The 17,005-nt window shown below is 34.1% G+C and overlaps 1 protein-coding gene across 4 annotated transcripts in view; it reads left to right on the top strand.

Annotated features, from left to right (window-relative positions):
* Positions 1-17,005, top strand: part of USP34 (ubiquitin specific peptidase 34) — a 246,821-nt gene that overhangs the window by 112,838 nt on the left and 116,978 nt on the right. For all 4 annotated transcript variants that reach the window (XR_005987998.1, XM_041756567.1, XM_041756568.1 and 1 more), the window contains 4 exons: positions 1,989-2,203; positions 6,162-6,277; positions 6,372-6,499; positions 14,854-14,943. Coding sequence is in view for 3 of the 4 variants with exons in the window: in XM_041756567.1 (XP_041612501.1) it covers positions 1,989-2,203; positions 6,162-6,277; positions 6,372-6,499; positions 14,854-14,943 (549 nt within the window). In the remaining variant the exon portion in view is untranslated. The remainder of the gene's footprint in view (positions 1-1,988; positions 2,204-6,161; positions 6,278-6,371; positions 6,500-14,853; positions 14,944-17,005) is intronic.

The following is a 17,005-nucleotide window of genomic DNA, read 5'->3' as shown; positions in this document are numbered from 1 at the left end:
AATGAAATAGGTGACATTAATTTTAATTATAAATTTATTTAAAGCAGTAACTTCTAAAGTATCTCCACATGTAAATCAGTATAAAAACAATATATTTTTCTTTCTTTTGTATTAAGGCTTCAATATTCTGTGTATGTTTTATATTTACAGAACATCTTTGTTTAGACCAGCCACTTTTCAATGTGTGGAGTGACCACATCTGGCTAGTGGCTATCATATTGGACAACACAGATCTAGATCTTCAGCTACTTGTAATAATTGCCTAAAAGCAGACATAAAATTGCTTGTGGAAACTTCCATTAACGTGTGATCATGAAAAGTGAAATTTTACACACATACTAATTTCAGGGTACTAATAAGGATGAAGCCTTAGCATAAAACTTTTTGATTATATGTAAAATATATTTATAATTAAAAGTAAGTGGTTCTGTCACTAGGTGTTACAAATGTTGAGCAAAGTACTTAATTTTTCTGTCAGTCTTTTTCTCATCTATAAAATAGGAACAATAGTACTTACCTCTTGGGTTTCAATGTGAACATTTTATGGGCTGATAAGATTGGAACATAACAAAAACTCAATAAATGTTAGCTGCTATTTATTACTGTCATTGTAAGTAGTAATATTTGAATTGATGATGATAAAATATAAATATGTGGATTATCAGGATGAATTTTTTTGGACTTGACAATTTGCCAGGCTTTTCAGAATTCAGTATGCTTGTTTAGAAGAACCACATGTCCATATATATTAATACTATATTTCTTTTGCCTTTATTTCTTATTACTAACCCATTTGAGCTTGGCAGTGTTGACATTCTGGGTCAGAAAATTCTGTGTTTTGAATTTACAGCAATCTAAATGAATTGTAGGATGCTTAGCATCATCCCTAATCTCACTCTCTCTCTCTAGATGCCAGCAGCATCTCCCAAGTTTTGATAACCAAAAGTATCTCTAAATGTTGCCCAGTTTTGCCCCCCTGGAGACCAAAATCACCTGTGACTGAGAATCAGTGGTTTATAGTCTGACATTATACATATACACGTTTGAAGTTCTTCCCAGGACGGCTCAGGGGCAGACAAAGCAATTAGTTTGTTAAACTGAGGTCAGATACATGCATTTTGACACATTGCAATTCTTTAAGTTTTCATACCTGCAGCAGTTCCCTGCTTTACAATGCCTTGAATGATTAAATTTTTCATTTCATTTTAGCACTTCACATAGTCTCTTTGTAAGGTACCACTTGTGAAACTCTAAATTAATCCTGACCTTTTCTTTCTTTCTTTTTTTTTTTTTTTTCTTTTTTGTTTGCCATCTTTAAAGTACCCAGTATGATAGGTTTCAGAAGCAAATGCTGGTGTGCCTGGGTGGCCAGTTATTTGGGATCTGACTCTTGATTTCAGCTTGGTTTATGATCTCAGGGTTGTGAGATCAAGCTGGGCATTGGGCTCTGGGCTTAGTGGCAAGTCCGCTGGAGATCTTTTTCTCCCTCTGTCCCTTCTGCTTGCATGTGTGTGCGCTCTCAAATTTTTTTTTAAAGTGAGTGGTTAATAGGTATTTATTGTTTTAATAAATGTTTGTATCATATAAAATTCTCCTGGCTAATAACTACATCTAGATTGTAGTCTTAAATTGAAGGATTTTCCTGGTAGTAACTTCATTTGATTCTACAGTTGTAAGAATTTTAATGATTTACATTGTGATTTGAGTTGATAAAATAATTATGTAACAGTGAGTCAACTGATCTCTAAAATTACTCTTTGAGTTTGTTTTTGTGAAGTACGTTGATGGGTCAGACATTATGTGGATATATTGTATAATGTATAGTTCTGACAATGTGGGCTTCTTAGTTTTGGTAAAACTCATAATATTGTTACAACAGAAATGTGGATTTGTTTTAGACTCTGATGTAACTTGTACTGAATATTTTGAAAGATAGTTTTTGTGATTCACAAGGTGTGTTTAACTTTGTGCTTTTCTCTGTGTTATAGGCATATGGTTGATGATATGCTAAGTGCAGATGATGTCAGTTGCAGTAGCTCCCAGGTCAGTGCAAAATCAGAAAAAAATATGGCTGATTTTGATGGTGAAGAATCTGGGTGTGAAGAGGAACTAGTTCAGATTAATTCACATGCAGAGCTAACATCTCATCTCCAACAACATCTTCCCAATTTAGCCTCTATTTACCATGAACATCTTAGTCAAGGTAAGGTTCCATAGTAAGTAAAATATATTACTTTCTTTAAAACAGAAGAGCAATTTATACTCTTAAAAGGATTTAACATTTAATGATACGTAAATATTTTTGCCAGGTAACTTTCATGTGGTTAGTTTTCTTTCCTAGGGAATGAAGTTTTATGAAGTTTTATGAATTTATATTCTATCATGAATATAAAGGATGCATTTCCATCAAGAGATATTTAGCTAGGAAAGGAAATAATATATATAAAATTATGACTGCATTTTAGAAAATACATGGCTGTTTTAAGTTGTATATTTAGAAATCTCAGGAGCCTAATTGAGATTACACAGGGTCCTACATTGTATGAGTCCATTTATGTATAATGTCTAGCGTAGTCAAATTTGTAGAGAACAGAAAGTACAATAGTGGTTGCCTGGGGTTAGGGGGAAATATCGGAGAGATAACTGCTAAAGGGCGAGGTGTTCCATCTGGAGTGATGGAATTGTTGAAAAAAAAAGATGGTTTTAATCACTTCAAATCAATCTAAAAAAAGTAATAGGATATGACCATACTTGAAAGAATGGAGGTTAGAGGAGTTAAAGAATAATAGAACAAAGAGGAGGAAAGAGAGGCAAATTAAGAGGGAAATACAGTTTTAGAATTAACATTTTAAAGGTCCAGCCTCCTGAAACTAATGGAACATTGTGTGTCAGGTATACTTCAAACAAAACAAAACAAACAAAAAACGGGTATATACATTAAAAAAATAAAGGTCCAACTTCATGCTTTGTAAGGTACTATCAGCACTATTAGTCTAGGAAATGGGTTTTGGGATGCCAGTATACTACAGACTGAGTAAACCTGATGGATTAAGTTTATGCTGAAAAGCTGTGATCAAATTTAGAGATTCAACCTGTGGACTTTGGCAACAACTTACTGATTTCATTTTATTTATTTATTTATTTATTTTTTTAATTTATTTATGATAGTCACAGAGAGAGAGAGAGAGGCAGAGACACAGGCGGAGGGAGAAGCAGGCTCCATGCACCGGGAGCCTGATGTGGGATTCGATCCCGGGTCTCCAGGATTGCGCCCTGAGCCAAAGGCAGGCGCCAAACCGCTGCGCCACCCAGGGATCCCTTTTTATTTTTTTATTTTTTTATTTTTTTTTTATTTAAACTTACTGATTTCAAATGTTACTTGTGCATAATATAGATTAGGATGCCTTGACTTTTTTATTGTTGTCTTACTGTATTTACTAAATTTTCACCACTCTATTTTTAATCATTTTTTCCTTTTATTTAGTATTATATGTATTTTTTAGTATATGAAGTGAGAAATTGAGCAGAATTATTATGTGTATTAATGCTCTCCAAGTCTACTTTGTAATACTGTATACTATAAAGAACTGTTTAAAAATGGGCCTGGATGGCTCAGTCATTTGAGCGTCTAACTTATTTTTGCTCAGGTCATAATCTAGGATTGTGAGATCAAGTACTATGTTGGCGTTCTGTGTGGAGTTTGCTTAAATTCTTCCCTGTATCTCCCCATCTGCCCCTTCCCCCACTCCTGCAAATGTCTACTTTCCCTCTTAAATAAAATCTTTAAATAAAAATTGATAACAAGTTTAGAATAGTTAAAAGAAGATACAGAAAATTGGTCAGTAAATACATGAGAATGATACTCAGTATTTCTGGTTACCTGGGAAATGCCAATACCACAATGCAGTACCACTACATACCTACTGGAATGGGTAAAATTAACCGACTGAGCCACCCAGACACCCCTGGAATGGGTAAAATTAAACACTAATAATGTTAAATGACACTAAGGATGTAGAGCAACTGGAACTCTCCATTGCTGTTGAGGAGTATGAAACAATACAGCCAATTTGGAGAACTATTTTACCAGTTTCTTTTAAAGTTGAACTTGTATTCTTCATATGACTCAGCAGTTCCTATCCTAGGTATTTACCTGAGAAATGAAAACACATGCCCACAAAAAGATTTGTACGTTGAACGTTCATACCTGTGCTGCTTATAAGAACCTCACCTGGAATTAACTAGTAGATTAACAAATTATAGTATGTTCACATTGTGTATTAGTACTCATCAATAAAAAGGAAAGAACTACTAATACATGCAGCACAATGGATAAATATCAAAAAACATCAAATGATATTTTTGATCTAAGCAAATGAAGCTACCAGAGAGTAGTACATACTATTTATCCCTTGTAGATAGTAATGGCTGAAATCTACTTAATGATTACTGAAGATTTGGTGGTAGGGAATGATTGTAAAAGGTCCAAAGGAAATTTTGGGGGTTAATAGAAATGTTCTATATCTTGCTTATGTGTTTATATTTTAATAAAATTAGTTTAAAACTAAATGCCCAGGGGATCCCTGGGTGGCACAGCGGTTTAGCGCCTGCCTTGGCCCAGGGCGCGATCCTGGAGACCCGGGATCGAATCCCACGTTGGGCTCCCGGTGCATGGAGCCTGCTTCTCCCTCTGCCTGTGTCTCTGCCCCTCTCTCTCTCTCTCTCACTGTGTGCCTATCATAAATAAATAAAATAAAATAAAAATTAAAAAAAAATAAAACTAAATGCCCAAACCAACAAAACCTCTAAAAGATAAGCCAAAGATTGGGAAAAATATTTACAAATCATATATCTAATAAAGGGCTTGAATTCAGAATATATAAGAACTTTCACAAATTAGTAATTTAGCAAATAATGTACACAAGTGATAGCACCTGAAAAGATACGAAACATCATTAGTCACTCTAGGGAATTTAAATTTAAAACCTTAATGAGATTCTACTGTACACCTGTTAAAATGGCCAAAATGAAAAAGTGTGACCATGGCAACATATGTGGGGATGTGGGGGAACAGGAACTGGTACTCTAACAGACTGTTATTGGGTAAGTAAAATGGCACAATCATTTTGAAAAAGTTTGGCAATTTCTTCAGATGTTAAGCACACATTTATCCTGTGAATCACCAATTCCAGTTTACCAAAGAGAAAGGAAAGCATGTGTCCGTAAATTGACTTGTTACATAGACATTTATGGCAGCATTATTCATATTAGCCAGAGACTAGAAACTCCCAAGTGTCCATTAACTGTTGAATATAATCAAAATGTATTTCCACATAATAAAATATTACTCTGTCATTAAAACGAAGGCACTAGTGATATGGCTTTGACATGAATGTACCTCAAATATTTTCTGAGTGAACAAATTTAGACCTAAGACCATACATATTGTATGATTCCATTTACATAAAATTTGCAGAAAAGGCTAATTATGGGAATGGAAAAACAGATTAGGGCTTGGGAATTAATTTTAGGGTGGTGGAAGTGTTTTAAACCTTATGGTAATAATGGCACAATTCTTATTTTAATGAAATCCATGTGTATGTACGATTCAGTGGGGAAGTTTCAGGCTAAAGCAAAACTGTTTTAAAAGACAAGCGTTTTTGCTTGGTAGAACCAGTGAGAATTTATTTACCATGGCCCTCAGCACCTGAATTATAATAGTAGAATCTTTTTTTTTTTTTTTTTGAATAATAGTAGAATCTTTGAATTTAATTGAATGTTATGGGTAAATCATCTCCAATTTTTTTTTTTTTAATGTAGGGATATAAAACACTATACAGAAGATAATATAGAAGAATGTTCTTTGGCTATAGAATTATTTCCAGAAAATTTTCTTTATGCTTAATTTGGGTTTCAAGCAATTATACTATTCTCTTGACATGTTCTCTTCACATTAGAAATAGTGAAAAGACCAACAGAGGAAGAATCTTAACTTTAGTTTTATCAAACTCTGAACAACACTGTGGTATTCACAAAGCAACTGTTGTGTTAATCTTGTATTTTTATTTTTATACTTCAGATTTGTTAATATTATGAATGCTGTAATTCACAATTTCTATCAGTTGCATTCCTCTAGCGCATGTTATATTTTGCCCTTTCAGGACCTGCTGTTCATAAACATCAATTCAACAGTAATGCTGTGACAGACATTAATTTGGATAATGTTTGTAAGAAAGGAAACACTTTGTTGTGGGATATAGTCCAAGATGATGATGCAGTAAGTTACCTACTAGAGCAAAAAGATGACAAAATTACAGCAAAGATGCAATCAGAATAAACAGTAACTTTGTGTGTATACATTTTTTTTGTAGGTTAATCTTTCTGAAGGATTAATAAATGAAGCAGAGAAACTTCTCTGTTCCTTAGTATGTTGGTTTACGGATAGACAGATTCGAATGAGATTCATTGAAGGTTGCCTTGAAAATTTAGGAAACAACAGGTAAATGGGAATTTAAAAATTTTTTTTAAATATATATTAGAGTTTATTTTGTGTATTCTGTACTTGACTATATGTGGTGGACTCACAGCTTTTAATGTACCATTACCGATCTTTTTTTTTTTTTTTTTTTTTTTTATGTAATTGTGCATTTCCTGTTAGGTTTGAAGATTTTTACCTCACATGGTTTTTTTGTTTTTTAATCAGTTGTCTTTCAGCACTTTTGCCACTCTTGATTAGATATCCTCCCAACAGAAACAAAGTAATAATACTTAGTCTCTCCTTGTTTTGGGGAACATAGTGGTAACTGCTGTGTTTCCAAACTACACTTGAATATTCTTAAACTGTCATATATAAAAGAACCTAATAAGTAAAATAAATGAAGTTAAATGTAAGCTGAAATATATTTTGATAATGATGTTGTTCTTCCACATGGGTTAATCTTTTGTGTCTTGACTTCTGTAGTGCATAAAGAATTAAGTTAGTGGGGTTTTTTTTCCTACTTTGAATTCCATATATTTATATACTTCTTATTGGGTCTCAGGTGATTCCCACAAGTTTCTTGAGTTTTCAGTTCTTTTCCATTGGTATAATTTCAGGTTTTCTTTGTCTTATACTGCTTTGGTAATGCAATTCTCTGATATAGTAAATTGAGTTACTAATTGAATATATTGTATTCTGTTTTACTCATAGAATGTTCTCAGCCTACCTCTGCCTTGACCTGATATAAATATTTAATTTTATAGAATATTTAAGTGCTTTAAAAATGCCACTGTGCTCTAAGTATTATCACATATGACCATCATTCACTACGAAACTAACATTCAGTTAGTTGAATAAAAATATTCTAATAGTTTAATTAGAAAAAGTATTTGTGATATTTTCCACTTTTTAAAGGACTATATAATTTTAACAATCACAATTTGTGGTTTTTTTAAAAATTATTTATTTATTTATTTATGATAGTCACACACTAGGGCGGGGGGAGAGAGAGAGAGGCAGAGACACAGGCAGAGGGAGAAGCAGGCTCCATGCACCGGGAGCCCGACGCGGGATTCGATCCCGGGTCTCCAGGATCGCGCCCAGGCGCCAAACCGCTGCGCCACCCAGGGATCCCAACAATCACAGTTTGTATCAATTTCCCATATGTGCATCTGTACACCTTATGGCCCAGTAGTTCCACTGCTAAGTGTGTATGTTACAGAAGTACATCCAGACGATTACCTAAAGGTACATTCAAGAATGTTCATAGCAGCATTATTCAAAATAACTAAATAGTGTTTATATAATTATCCAAGTGCCAAAAGAGATTAGAAAGAAAAATTGTGGACTGTTTATTGAATGAAATTATAGCAGTAACATTGAATGAACGGTGGCTGCATGGAATAGTGTGGCTGAATCTCACAAATACGATGTTGAACGAAAGAAGCCAGATATAGGAGAATATATCACTATTATTCCGTTTATGTAAAGCGTAAAAACAGGAAAATGATAGTATTTAGTAGTCAGGATAATGGTTACTGTTGGGTTTTTAGTGACTAGAAAAAAAAAGGACACAATGAAGACCAGAAGTATGAAAGTATGAAGAAGTATGAAAGATGAAATATAATGCAGCCTTTAAAGAGTCCATTTTTGAAAAGATTATATGATGACATGGGCATTTACTTACAGGCTTACTTTTAAAAAAGATTGTAGGCAGTATTTGAGACTGTAAAATGGTTATTTCTGGAAGGATTTATTTTTCTCTTCTTATGCTTTTCTATTTTCTAGTTTTTCTATTAGCATATCTGTTGAAGGGGAAACTTAAAAGAGACAAAAGGAAAAGTCTGTGTGAAAAATGGAAAATTGTCAATCTGGATTGTTTTATTAAGCTTTAATTTGTTCGCTCCCAAATGAAGATGAAGCATTTTTCATTTATTCAAGTCAATTCCTCTATCCTATACAATGTTCTATTGAGTATATAGTAAATGTAATTATTGTATTAAGCTAATTTTGCCCTCAAACTTTTCCTACAGTTACTATGTAATATTAGTTTTGTAGTGAATGATGGTCATATGTGATAACACTTAGAGCACAGTGGTATTTTTCAGGATGGGAAATATGCAACATATCTAAGTGTATACTATCTGAACTTCCCAAAGTTATTATGCAAGTTTGAAAAAAAGTTTTGTACATCATTAGTATGGATTTCCTGATAAACTAGTGGATTTTAATGGGGGTGATTCCCCCCCGCCCCCCAGCAATGTCAACCAAGATATTTTTGGTTGTCTAATGAATGGGATTGGAAGTATAATTACAGGCTAGGGATGCTGCAAAGTATCCATCAATGCAGAGACAGCCCCTCCACAACAAAGAATTACCTGGCTCACAATGTTAATAGTGACCTCAGAGTTTTAGAAATCCCATTCAAAACGCAAGGATCCTTTCTCAAATCTAGCCCCCTGAGTTTACCATCAAAAAGGAATGTTGCGCAAAGATGCTAATAGTAATAGAAAAGTTCTTCCATATGTTGAAACAAATGGGTCACTACAACCTTAACTCATTTACTGTTTTCCTGTCATTGGCAAAAGAATACAGAAGTCTACTACCTGATGTTGTTTTGTTTTGTTTTTTTTTTTTTTAATGTATTTAGTAGTGAGGCTTTAGCTTTTTATTTTCTCTATGCTAAGTTTTAAGTTTTCTTTGCAGTTCCTGATTTGCCATGGTTTATGGATCTGTCAGCATTTTTCTTTCTTTTCTATGGTCATATTCCAATTTATTTGATGAAGTGAACTTAGCTTTTCTGGAACAGTGATATGGGTTTATTCTCAGGAAGCATAGAGATCTGAAAAAATTAAAGTCTTCAGTAAATCTACCCATAATTCTACCATTTATATGGAACCATTGTAAACATTTTTTAAAAAGGCCTTACATAGTCTGTGGTATACAACTTGTGTTTTGTGTTTATTTAGCCTCAGACAGATTGTTTTATTTTTTTAAGATTTCAATTATTTATTCATGAGAGAGAGAGGCAGAGGGAGAAGCAGGCTCCATGTAGGGACCTGATGTGGGACTCGATCCTGGGACTCCAGGATTACGCACAGGCGCTAAACCGCTAAGCCACCCAGGGATCCCAGAGAGATTGTTTTATAAGGCACATAAGAACATTATGAGTGCAGGAAGTTAAAAATTACAGAAACACATAGTAGGCTGCTTTGCAGAATGTTTTCATTAAGTGAGAATATGAGGCACAGTAGCTCCCACAACGAATAGTCCATTACTTTTTAGCTTGATATTTGTCTCTAAGGATGTGTGAGATAAGGTTACTGTCCAGAGAGTAGGATGGATATAGGGGTTGGGTTGTACAATTGGCTCCTTTGGTGTATTATGTTTACCAGAGGGAGGGCAGGTCCATATCTTGTGCCTAGATACTCCCTGAAGTTCTGTGCCCTTCCAGGAATTGAATTGAGACTGGGAATCCATCCTCTCTGCTATTTTTTTTTTTCCATTCTTGATCCTTTCCAAGTACTTCAACACATATGCTTGAAGTTTTTGCCTTTCTGTACAAAAGATTTTTGAGTAAAATGGTCATGTGTCAAGGACCCTGTTCACATAAATAGAGGTTCATATAATTAAGAAATGCATGATACTATATGCTACTTTTGTGTTCCTCTTTTAAAGACTATATTATGTATAGCTTTTTGACTTTTGGTATACTATAATTTGTAATGACTGAATAGCATTTTGAGGACATCTCAGTCTCCAAATAATGGAGTCCAGGATTAGGAAAAAAAATCATCCAAACATGACTGTGAATAACACCAGCAAATGTCTTCATCCTGCTAAGGCAACATAATGTTTCATTGGTAATTCTTACAAGAATACCACACTGTTGCCTAGATTGAAGCAGAGTTAGGGCAGTTTAGAGTAATAACACTTTTATTAAGTCTAAAATTAGTATCTGCAGGATGCCTGGGTGGCCCAGCAGTTGAGTGTCTGCCTTTAGCTCAGAGTCTGATGATTGAGTCCCGCATCGGGCTTCCTGCATGGAGCCTGCTTCTTCCTCTGCCTGTGTCTCTGCCTCTCTTTCCTTGTCTCTCTCATGAACGAACGAACGAACGAATGAATAAATAAATCTTTAAAAAAATAAAATTATTATCTTCTTACTCTGGATCATTGAACCTTTTCATCCTAAACACATTGTTGCCTATGATTGTGTTTTGATATTTGAAATTTTCACTCTTAGAAGAAATTGTGACATAGGTTTGAATATAACTAGATCCTTTGTTATACTGAGTTTTATAAGCATATCAGAAATCAAAACTACTTGAGCAAGAAAGTTGCTAAGTCATTATGCAACGTCTTGTAGTTGTTACAGGAGAAATTCTACAACATAATTTTAATAACAAGTTCATAGATATTCTGATGTTTCCTTTAACATTGAAATATAAATATTATCACCAAATTATCTTCTGCATTTTGTATCTGTTACTAATTTTTAGTCTGTAATCTGTACTTTATATCATTTTTCCTTTTAAATTTATCAGTTTAAGTAAAAAGTTTTAGTGTTTTGGGATCACTTTGAATGTAGATTTGGACATTTCTTATAAAATCTTTTTAAATTTATAGTGCTTAAAATATGTGTCTATGTGTCCCTTGAGTTTTTTTTTTTTAAGGAGAAAAATGGAATTTTTTGATAATCTGATAAACCTTTAAATCTGATAAACTTTTAGTCCTATAAAATATAATAATTCTCTGATAACTCAGTGTTTATATTATTATTTTTTTAAAGATTTTATTTATTTTTTCATGATAGATATAGAAAGAGAGAGGCAGAGACACAGGCAGAGGGAGAAGGAGGCTCCATGCTGGGAGCCTGATGCGGGACTCATTCCCAGGACTCCAGGATCATGCCCTGGGCCAAAGGCAGGCACTGAACTGCTGAACCACCCAGGGATCCCCAGTGTTTATATTATAAATTGTGGCAAAAAGCATCCCTTTTAGAGTTGTAGTAGTAGTTATAGACAGAAGACAAGTCCCATTTCTGCATTTGTAATTTCGGTTTTTTTATTATATGAACCACACCATTTCTAATCCTCTCAATCAATATCCTTTTGACACCTGGCTTCCTTTTCTTTAGTGTCAAGCAACATTACATTTTATAAAATGAAACATGCTTATTGTTGGAAAATTTAGAAAGTAAATTTAAACAGTCTAGACCTTTAACACCGTTGACTGCAATAGATAATAAGATTTTCAGAAAATATAAAGCTATTGCACACTGTAAGACTTGTAGTGTCTTCTTAAAGTATATCTCTAGTCTTTCTTTGTATTTTTTTTTTATTTTTTAATGATTTTATTTATTGAGAGAGGGCATGTGTGAGAGTGCACAAGTGTAGGGATCAGGGTCAGATCCCCTCTGAGAAGGGAAACTGTCACCGGGCTCAATCCCAGGACCCTGGGATCATGACCTGAGCCAAAGGCAGACAATCCACACAGCCACTGAGGCATTCCTGTTTCTTTGTATTTTAAAACCACTTTTAAAATCAGTCTTTTTAGGGGGATCCCTGGGTGGCTCAGCGGTTTTGCGCCTGCCTTTGGCCCAGGGCGCGATCCTGGAGTCCCGGGATTGAGTCCTGCGTCAGGCTCCCGGCCTGGAGCCTGCTTCTCCCTCTCCTCTGCCTGTGTCTCTGCCTCTCTCTCTCTCTCTCTCTCTCTCTATCATAAATAAATAAAAATAAATTTTAAAAAATCAGTCTTTTTAGATTTTATTTATTCATGAGAGACACAGAGGCAGAGACCTAGGCAGAGGGAGAAGCAGGCTCCCCGCAGGAACCCGATGTGGAACTCGATCCTGGGACCCCGGGATCACACCCTGAGCTGAAGGGAGACGTTCAACCACTGCGCCCGCCCAGGTGTACCAAAATCACAAGTAATTTTGAGATTTGCTTTTGTGATATTAGATGTAATTTTTCTATTTTTTTTTTCTTTGTGATGTCCTTATTTTATGGTTGTAAAGCCTTAGGTCAAATTAATACGTATACATTGTTTTTTTTTTTTTTAATGTCTTAATTTTTAGGAAGAATTCTACTAATGTTTCTGAAATTTTGATAAGAGGTTTGAGTTTTTTGAGAGACAGAGAATCTTAAGCAGGCTCCATGGAGCCTGATGCAGGGCTTGATCTTAAAACCCGGAGATCATGACCTGAGCCAGAATCAAGAATTGGTAGCTTAAAAAAAAAAAAAAAAAAAAAAAAAAAAAAAAAAGAATTGGTAGCTTAATCAGCTAAGCCACCCAGACACTCCTTGACAAGAGATTTTAGACAAAGAATCTACCATTGATTCCCCCTGATTCTTGATGATTCTTTTCCCCAAGCATCAGTAATGTGTAGCTTCTTGAAAAATATTTAAAATTTTATTATTAGAAATATATTTAAAATTTTAAAGTTTTAAAAAGATTTGTTCTTTAGTGATGGGGAGAGAGAGAGAGTATGTGTGAGGGTAGGATCAGAGAGAATCTCAGGCAAACTCCCTGCTGGGTACAGAGCCTGACCGGGAGCTCCATCTCAGGTCCCTGAGATCATGACCTGAGCTGGAATCAAGAGCCAGACACTTAACCAGCTGAGCCACCCAGGTGACCCCAAATTTAAATGTTTTTAAATATATAAAGAATATTAGGTACTTACTATCTCCATGAATTAACTGCATACTCCTTAATCTGTACCAATGTGGTTTTTAGTCATCTAGCACTCTACTAACATGCTATTTATTTTGTTATCTGGTGATATTTTTTGTCCTCCTTTGTGACTGTATTAGCATTTTACACTGTACTTCTTACTCCTTACTTGAAAGTCTTGCCTTTAAATTCTTTATTAGATCATTATTTAAGCTAATATGTATTCATTGTGCATCATATGCAGGGATTTTTAAATTAATAAGACCATCTTTGCTCTCATTAAGTACATTCTAGTGGTAGACACATTAAGGAATTATTCATTAGGTGATGATGAATGAGGAAACATTGGGAAGGAATCAAGAGGAATAAAGAGGTTCTGGGCCAGTGGAAGAGTGTTATTTAATATACAGTTGGCAAAGTCCTCTGTTGACATTTGAGGAAACCTGAATAAAGTGTGGGAAGGAGTTCTTCATATAGATATTTAGATGAAGAGTAGAGGTAGAATCAGTAGCAAAGTCCTGAAGCAGGAATATGCTTGTGTGTATGTGTTAGGGATAGTAAAGAGAACAATTGGAAAGAAATTAAGTTAGACTGATGAGGAATGGGGATAGATCACAAAGGGCTTTGTAGCCCAACTTAATGCAAAAAAGTAATGCATTTCTCCAACTTTGGATTTTATTCAGAAATAGGAAGTTTTCTTTTCTAATTTTTCCTACTCATTACCTACCATTGTTTCTGTCATACTCAGAAGTGCAGCTCTCTATTTTGATTTTCCTGGTACTCTTCTAAAAAAGAGGAAGTATTTTGGAGAACCTACTTGTATACCATATATTTTTTAAAATTTTTATGCAGCAATATTAGGTTCCTTAAAAAAATTCACTACCTCATTGGAGTTTGTCCTGCTCCTTTCAAGACTTCATGCAGCCACCTCCTTGCCTGCTAAGACTTAGGGGATTTGTCCATCTGTATCTTCCCTATACCGCCTCCCCCACCCACCTCCAGATAGGCACATTCAGATCTGTTTAAAGTTGTAGAGTGATTTTCCTTTTTTATTCCTTCATACTTGAAGTGTATGGTGTGCTTTCATTATTAACATGGCTCATAATGAAGTGATTTTCAAGTTAGATTCAGGTCATATTAAGTAAGAATTAGGGAGAAAGGAATAATTTGTATAGTTTGAAAAATGCTATTTTATTGCTGCTCAGAATTAGCATTTTAAGTATCATTTGTGAGCTTTTAGGAAAACTTAGTATCTCAGACATGCCAATCAGAATTTGCATTGTAACCAAATTATCCCAGGTGAATAAAGTGCACATTAAACTTTGAGAAGCTCTGTTCTAGATAAGCTGCTTTTCTCCCATTTTCCTTGATTAAATCCTCAGAAGCAGCCACCACTTAATTTTTATTTCATGAAAGTACTTTTAAATATTCTCCATTTGTTTTTATACTCAGGTATTTATAGTGTATTTTACTTTAAAAATCTTGATTGAGATGTTAAAACTTGGATTTCTTGCCCCATTATATAAAATTTAAACTTTAGGGAAAATTTTTTCAGTGTTTATGTAGAAAATATGTTTATAATGTAAAGTTCCTTAAAATCCTTTTGCTTAATTTAAGATTTATAAATAGCCGAATTTCTGTAAAACACTAGAATTAGTAACTAAAATTATTTTATTCTATACATCTCTGTTTTGCTGTTTCAGATCAGTAGTAATTTCACTTCGCCTTCTTCCAAAACTGTTTGGTACTTTTCAGCAGTTTGGGAGCAGTTATGATACACATTGGATTACAATGTAAGTAAAAAAGAAACAAATATTCATTTAAGGATTTTTAAAAAAATTATCATAGTTATCAAAGTTTTGAATAACTTAATAGCTTTTTTTTGCACCGGGCATATTTGAATTCTGCGTGGCTCAAATGTTTTCTTAGATGTTCCAGAGTGTTTTTTGCCATTTAGCCCATGGAGATTTTACCAGCATCAGTAAAAAAAAAAAATCTGACATTTGTTATTCTTTGTAATTTAAGAAGAATACTGTAGCAAGAAATTGGTCTAATTTTAGGGTGAATATTTGTAGTATATCAACCACAGTAAAGGATTCCTGAAAAAGATACACACTAAAATAAACAGTCTAGGGTGCCTTTAATTTTTCCCATTACTAGAAATTGGTTGTAGACATTACATCATGTTAGGAATTATCTTGACACAACCCTATTACTCGTTTACATTTACAGAGAATTTAGGATTAATCTGTAAGAATGTTACTTGCTTTATTCACATAGATTTTTGGAGGAATTTCAGAGACGTTTAGATTTTAAGAAAAATTAGACCTTTTGAGGGATTCATTTTTGAGGTTAAACAACATAGCTTTCATCTTATTCCTTCTATCTAAAATTAGTGAAAAGCACTTGTTTACTTCCAAAATGAGTATCATTTAGAAAAATTACTTGAAGACTTCACAGTAGTTCTAAATAGATGAAGTGCTCAGTTGTAGCCCTTGCTGTTTTTTTTGCTCTTTTAAAGGGGGCCTATTTAACCTGAACCTCTGTTTTTTAGAAGAGCATCTCAGTATCTTTTGTTATTGCAATATGAGTCTTGTGACAATTTTATTTCTAAATATAAGGGGAGGTCCTTGAGATACTAAACAGAGGGATAGGGAGAAGCATTTAATATTCTTTAAGTATAAGAGGAATGTGAATCCAGGTCATTGACTCTGAATAGTTTTTAAATGGTTGAATGACAGAATTCTCAAGTATTAAAGGGATTTACTCATAGCTAATTTGGGCAAGTTGGTGACATATTGTAGCCATTTGAGAAGGTTTATATTAAGGAATAACAAAGTAACATTTTATAGAAGTGACCTACTCTGTATGGTCAGTTACTTATCAAGTACCTGAACCTAAGTATATTGAATTGAGACCCTTTTAGCTTGATCTTTAAATTAAGTGTAAATATAAATAAGCTCAGTTAATGGCAGTTCACAGGATTTCCTATCTGAGACTGGTTTCCTTCCTAAATCTCAAGTGGATCATGTAAAAGAACACTGAGCTCCTATGGCTAGTTGGCAACAATAACAAAAACTTCCACTGTGAATCTATTCTATGCAGAGCACTCAACACTTCATACATATTGTCTCTTAAACTCTTTAAGACCCATATTTTAAAACTGGAAATTGTTACTCCTTATCCTCTTAGTAAATCTTCAGGTAACCAGCAAACAGACTTCAAAAGGAGGTTACTTGCCCAGAGCCATGTTGCAAGTGTATTGGAACTGGTTTCAAACCTGTCTTAATAGATTTTTTCTGTGTTAACGTCATCTTCTTTAAGGGATTGTCAAGGTGAGAGTAATTTATTTTGAAAAAAAGCATTATAGCAAAAACATGATGTAAATTATATCAGAAGTTTTGGAATTTTAACACTTCTTTACAAAGTAGATGTATTAGTAGTAAGAATTCTGTGGAGTAGATGATGTTGGTATGGGTGTTATGGATCCTGGGATCTCTGATTGTATTTATTACTTTATTTTTTTTATTTTAGTGTTTGTAGGTTGTTTTGGAGCTGATACCTGATTTTTTTTTTTAAACAAATATTCTATAATAAAAAAAGATTTAGCAGATTTGTATTGTATGTATATTACATGCCAGGCATTTGATAAATTTTACTAAATAATGACTAAAGCACATAGTCCATCCTTCTACGGACTGTATCATACCATTTTTTTTTTTTAATTTTATTTATTCATGAGAGAGACACACACAGAGAGAGGCACAGACACAGGCAGAGGGAGAAGCAGGCTCCATTCCATGCAGGGAGCCTGACGTGGGACTCGATCCCGGGTCTCTAGGACCACACCTGGGA

This window comes from Vulpes lagopus, chromosome 5 (genome assembly GCF_018345385.1).
Source record: "Vulpes lagopus strain Blue_001 chromosome 5, ASM1834538v1, whole genome shotgun sequence".
Taxonomy (NCBI): domain Eukaryota; kingdom Metazoa; phylum Chordata; class Mammalia; order Carnivora; family Canidae; genus Vulpes; species Vulpes lagopus.
The sequence above is the reverse complement of the archived record's forward strand: the minus strand, read 5'-3'. Positions and strand labels throughout refer to the sequence as shown.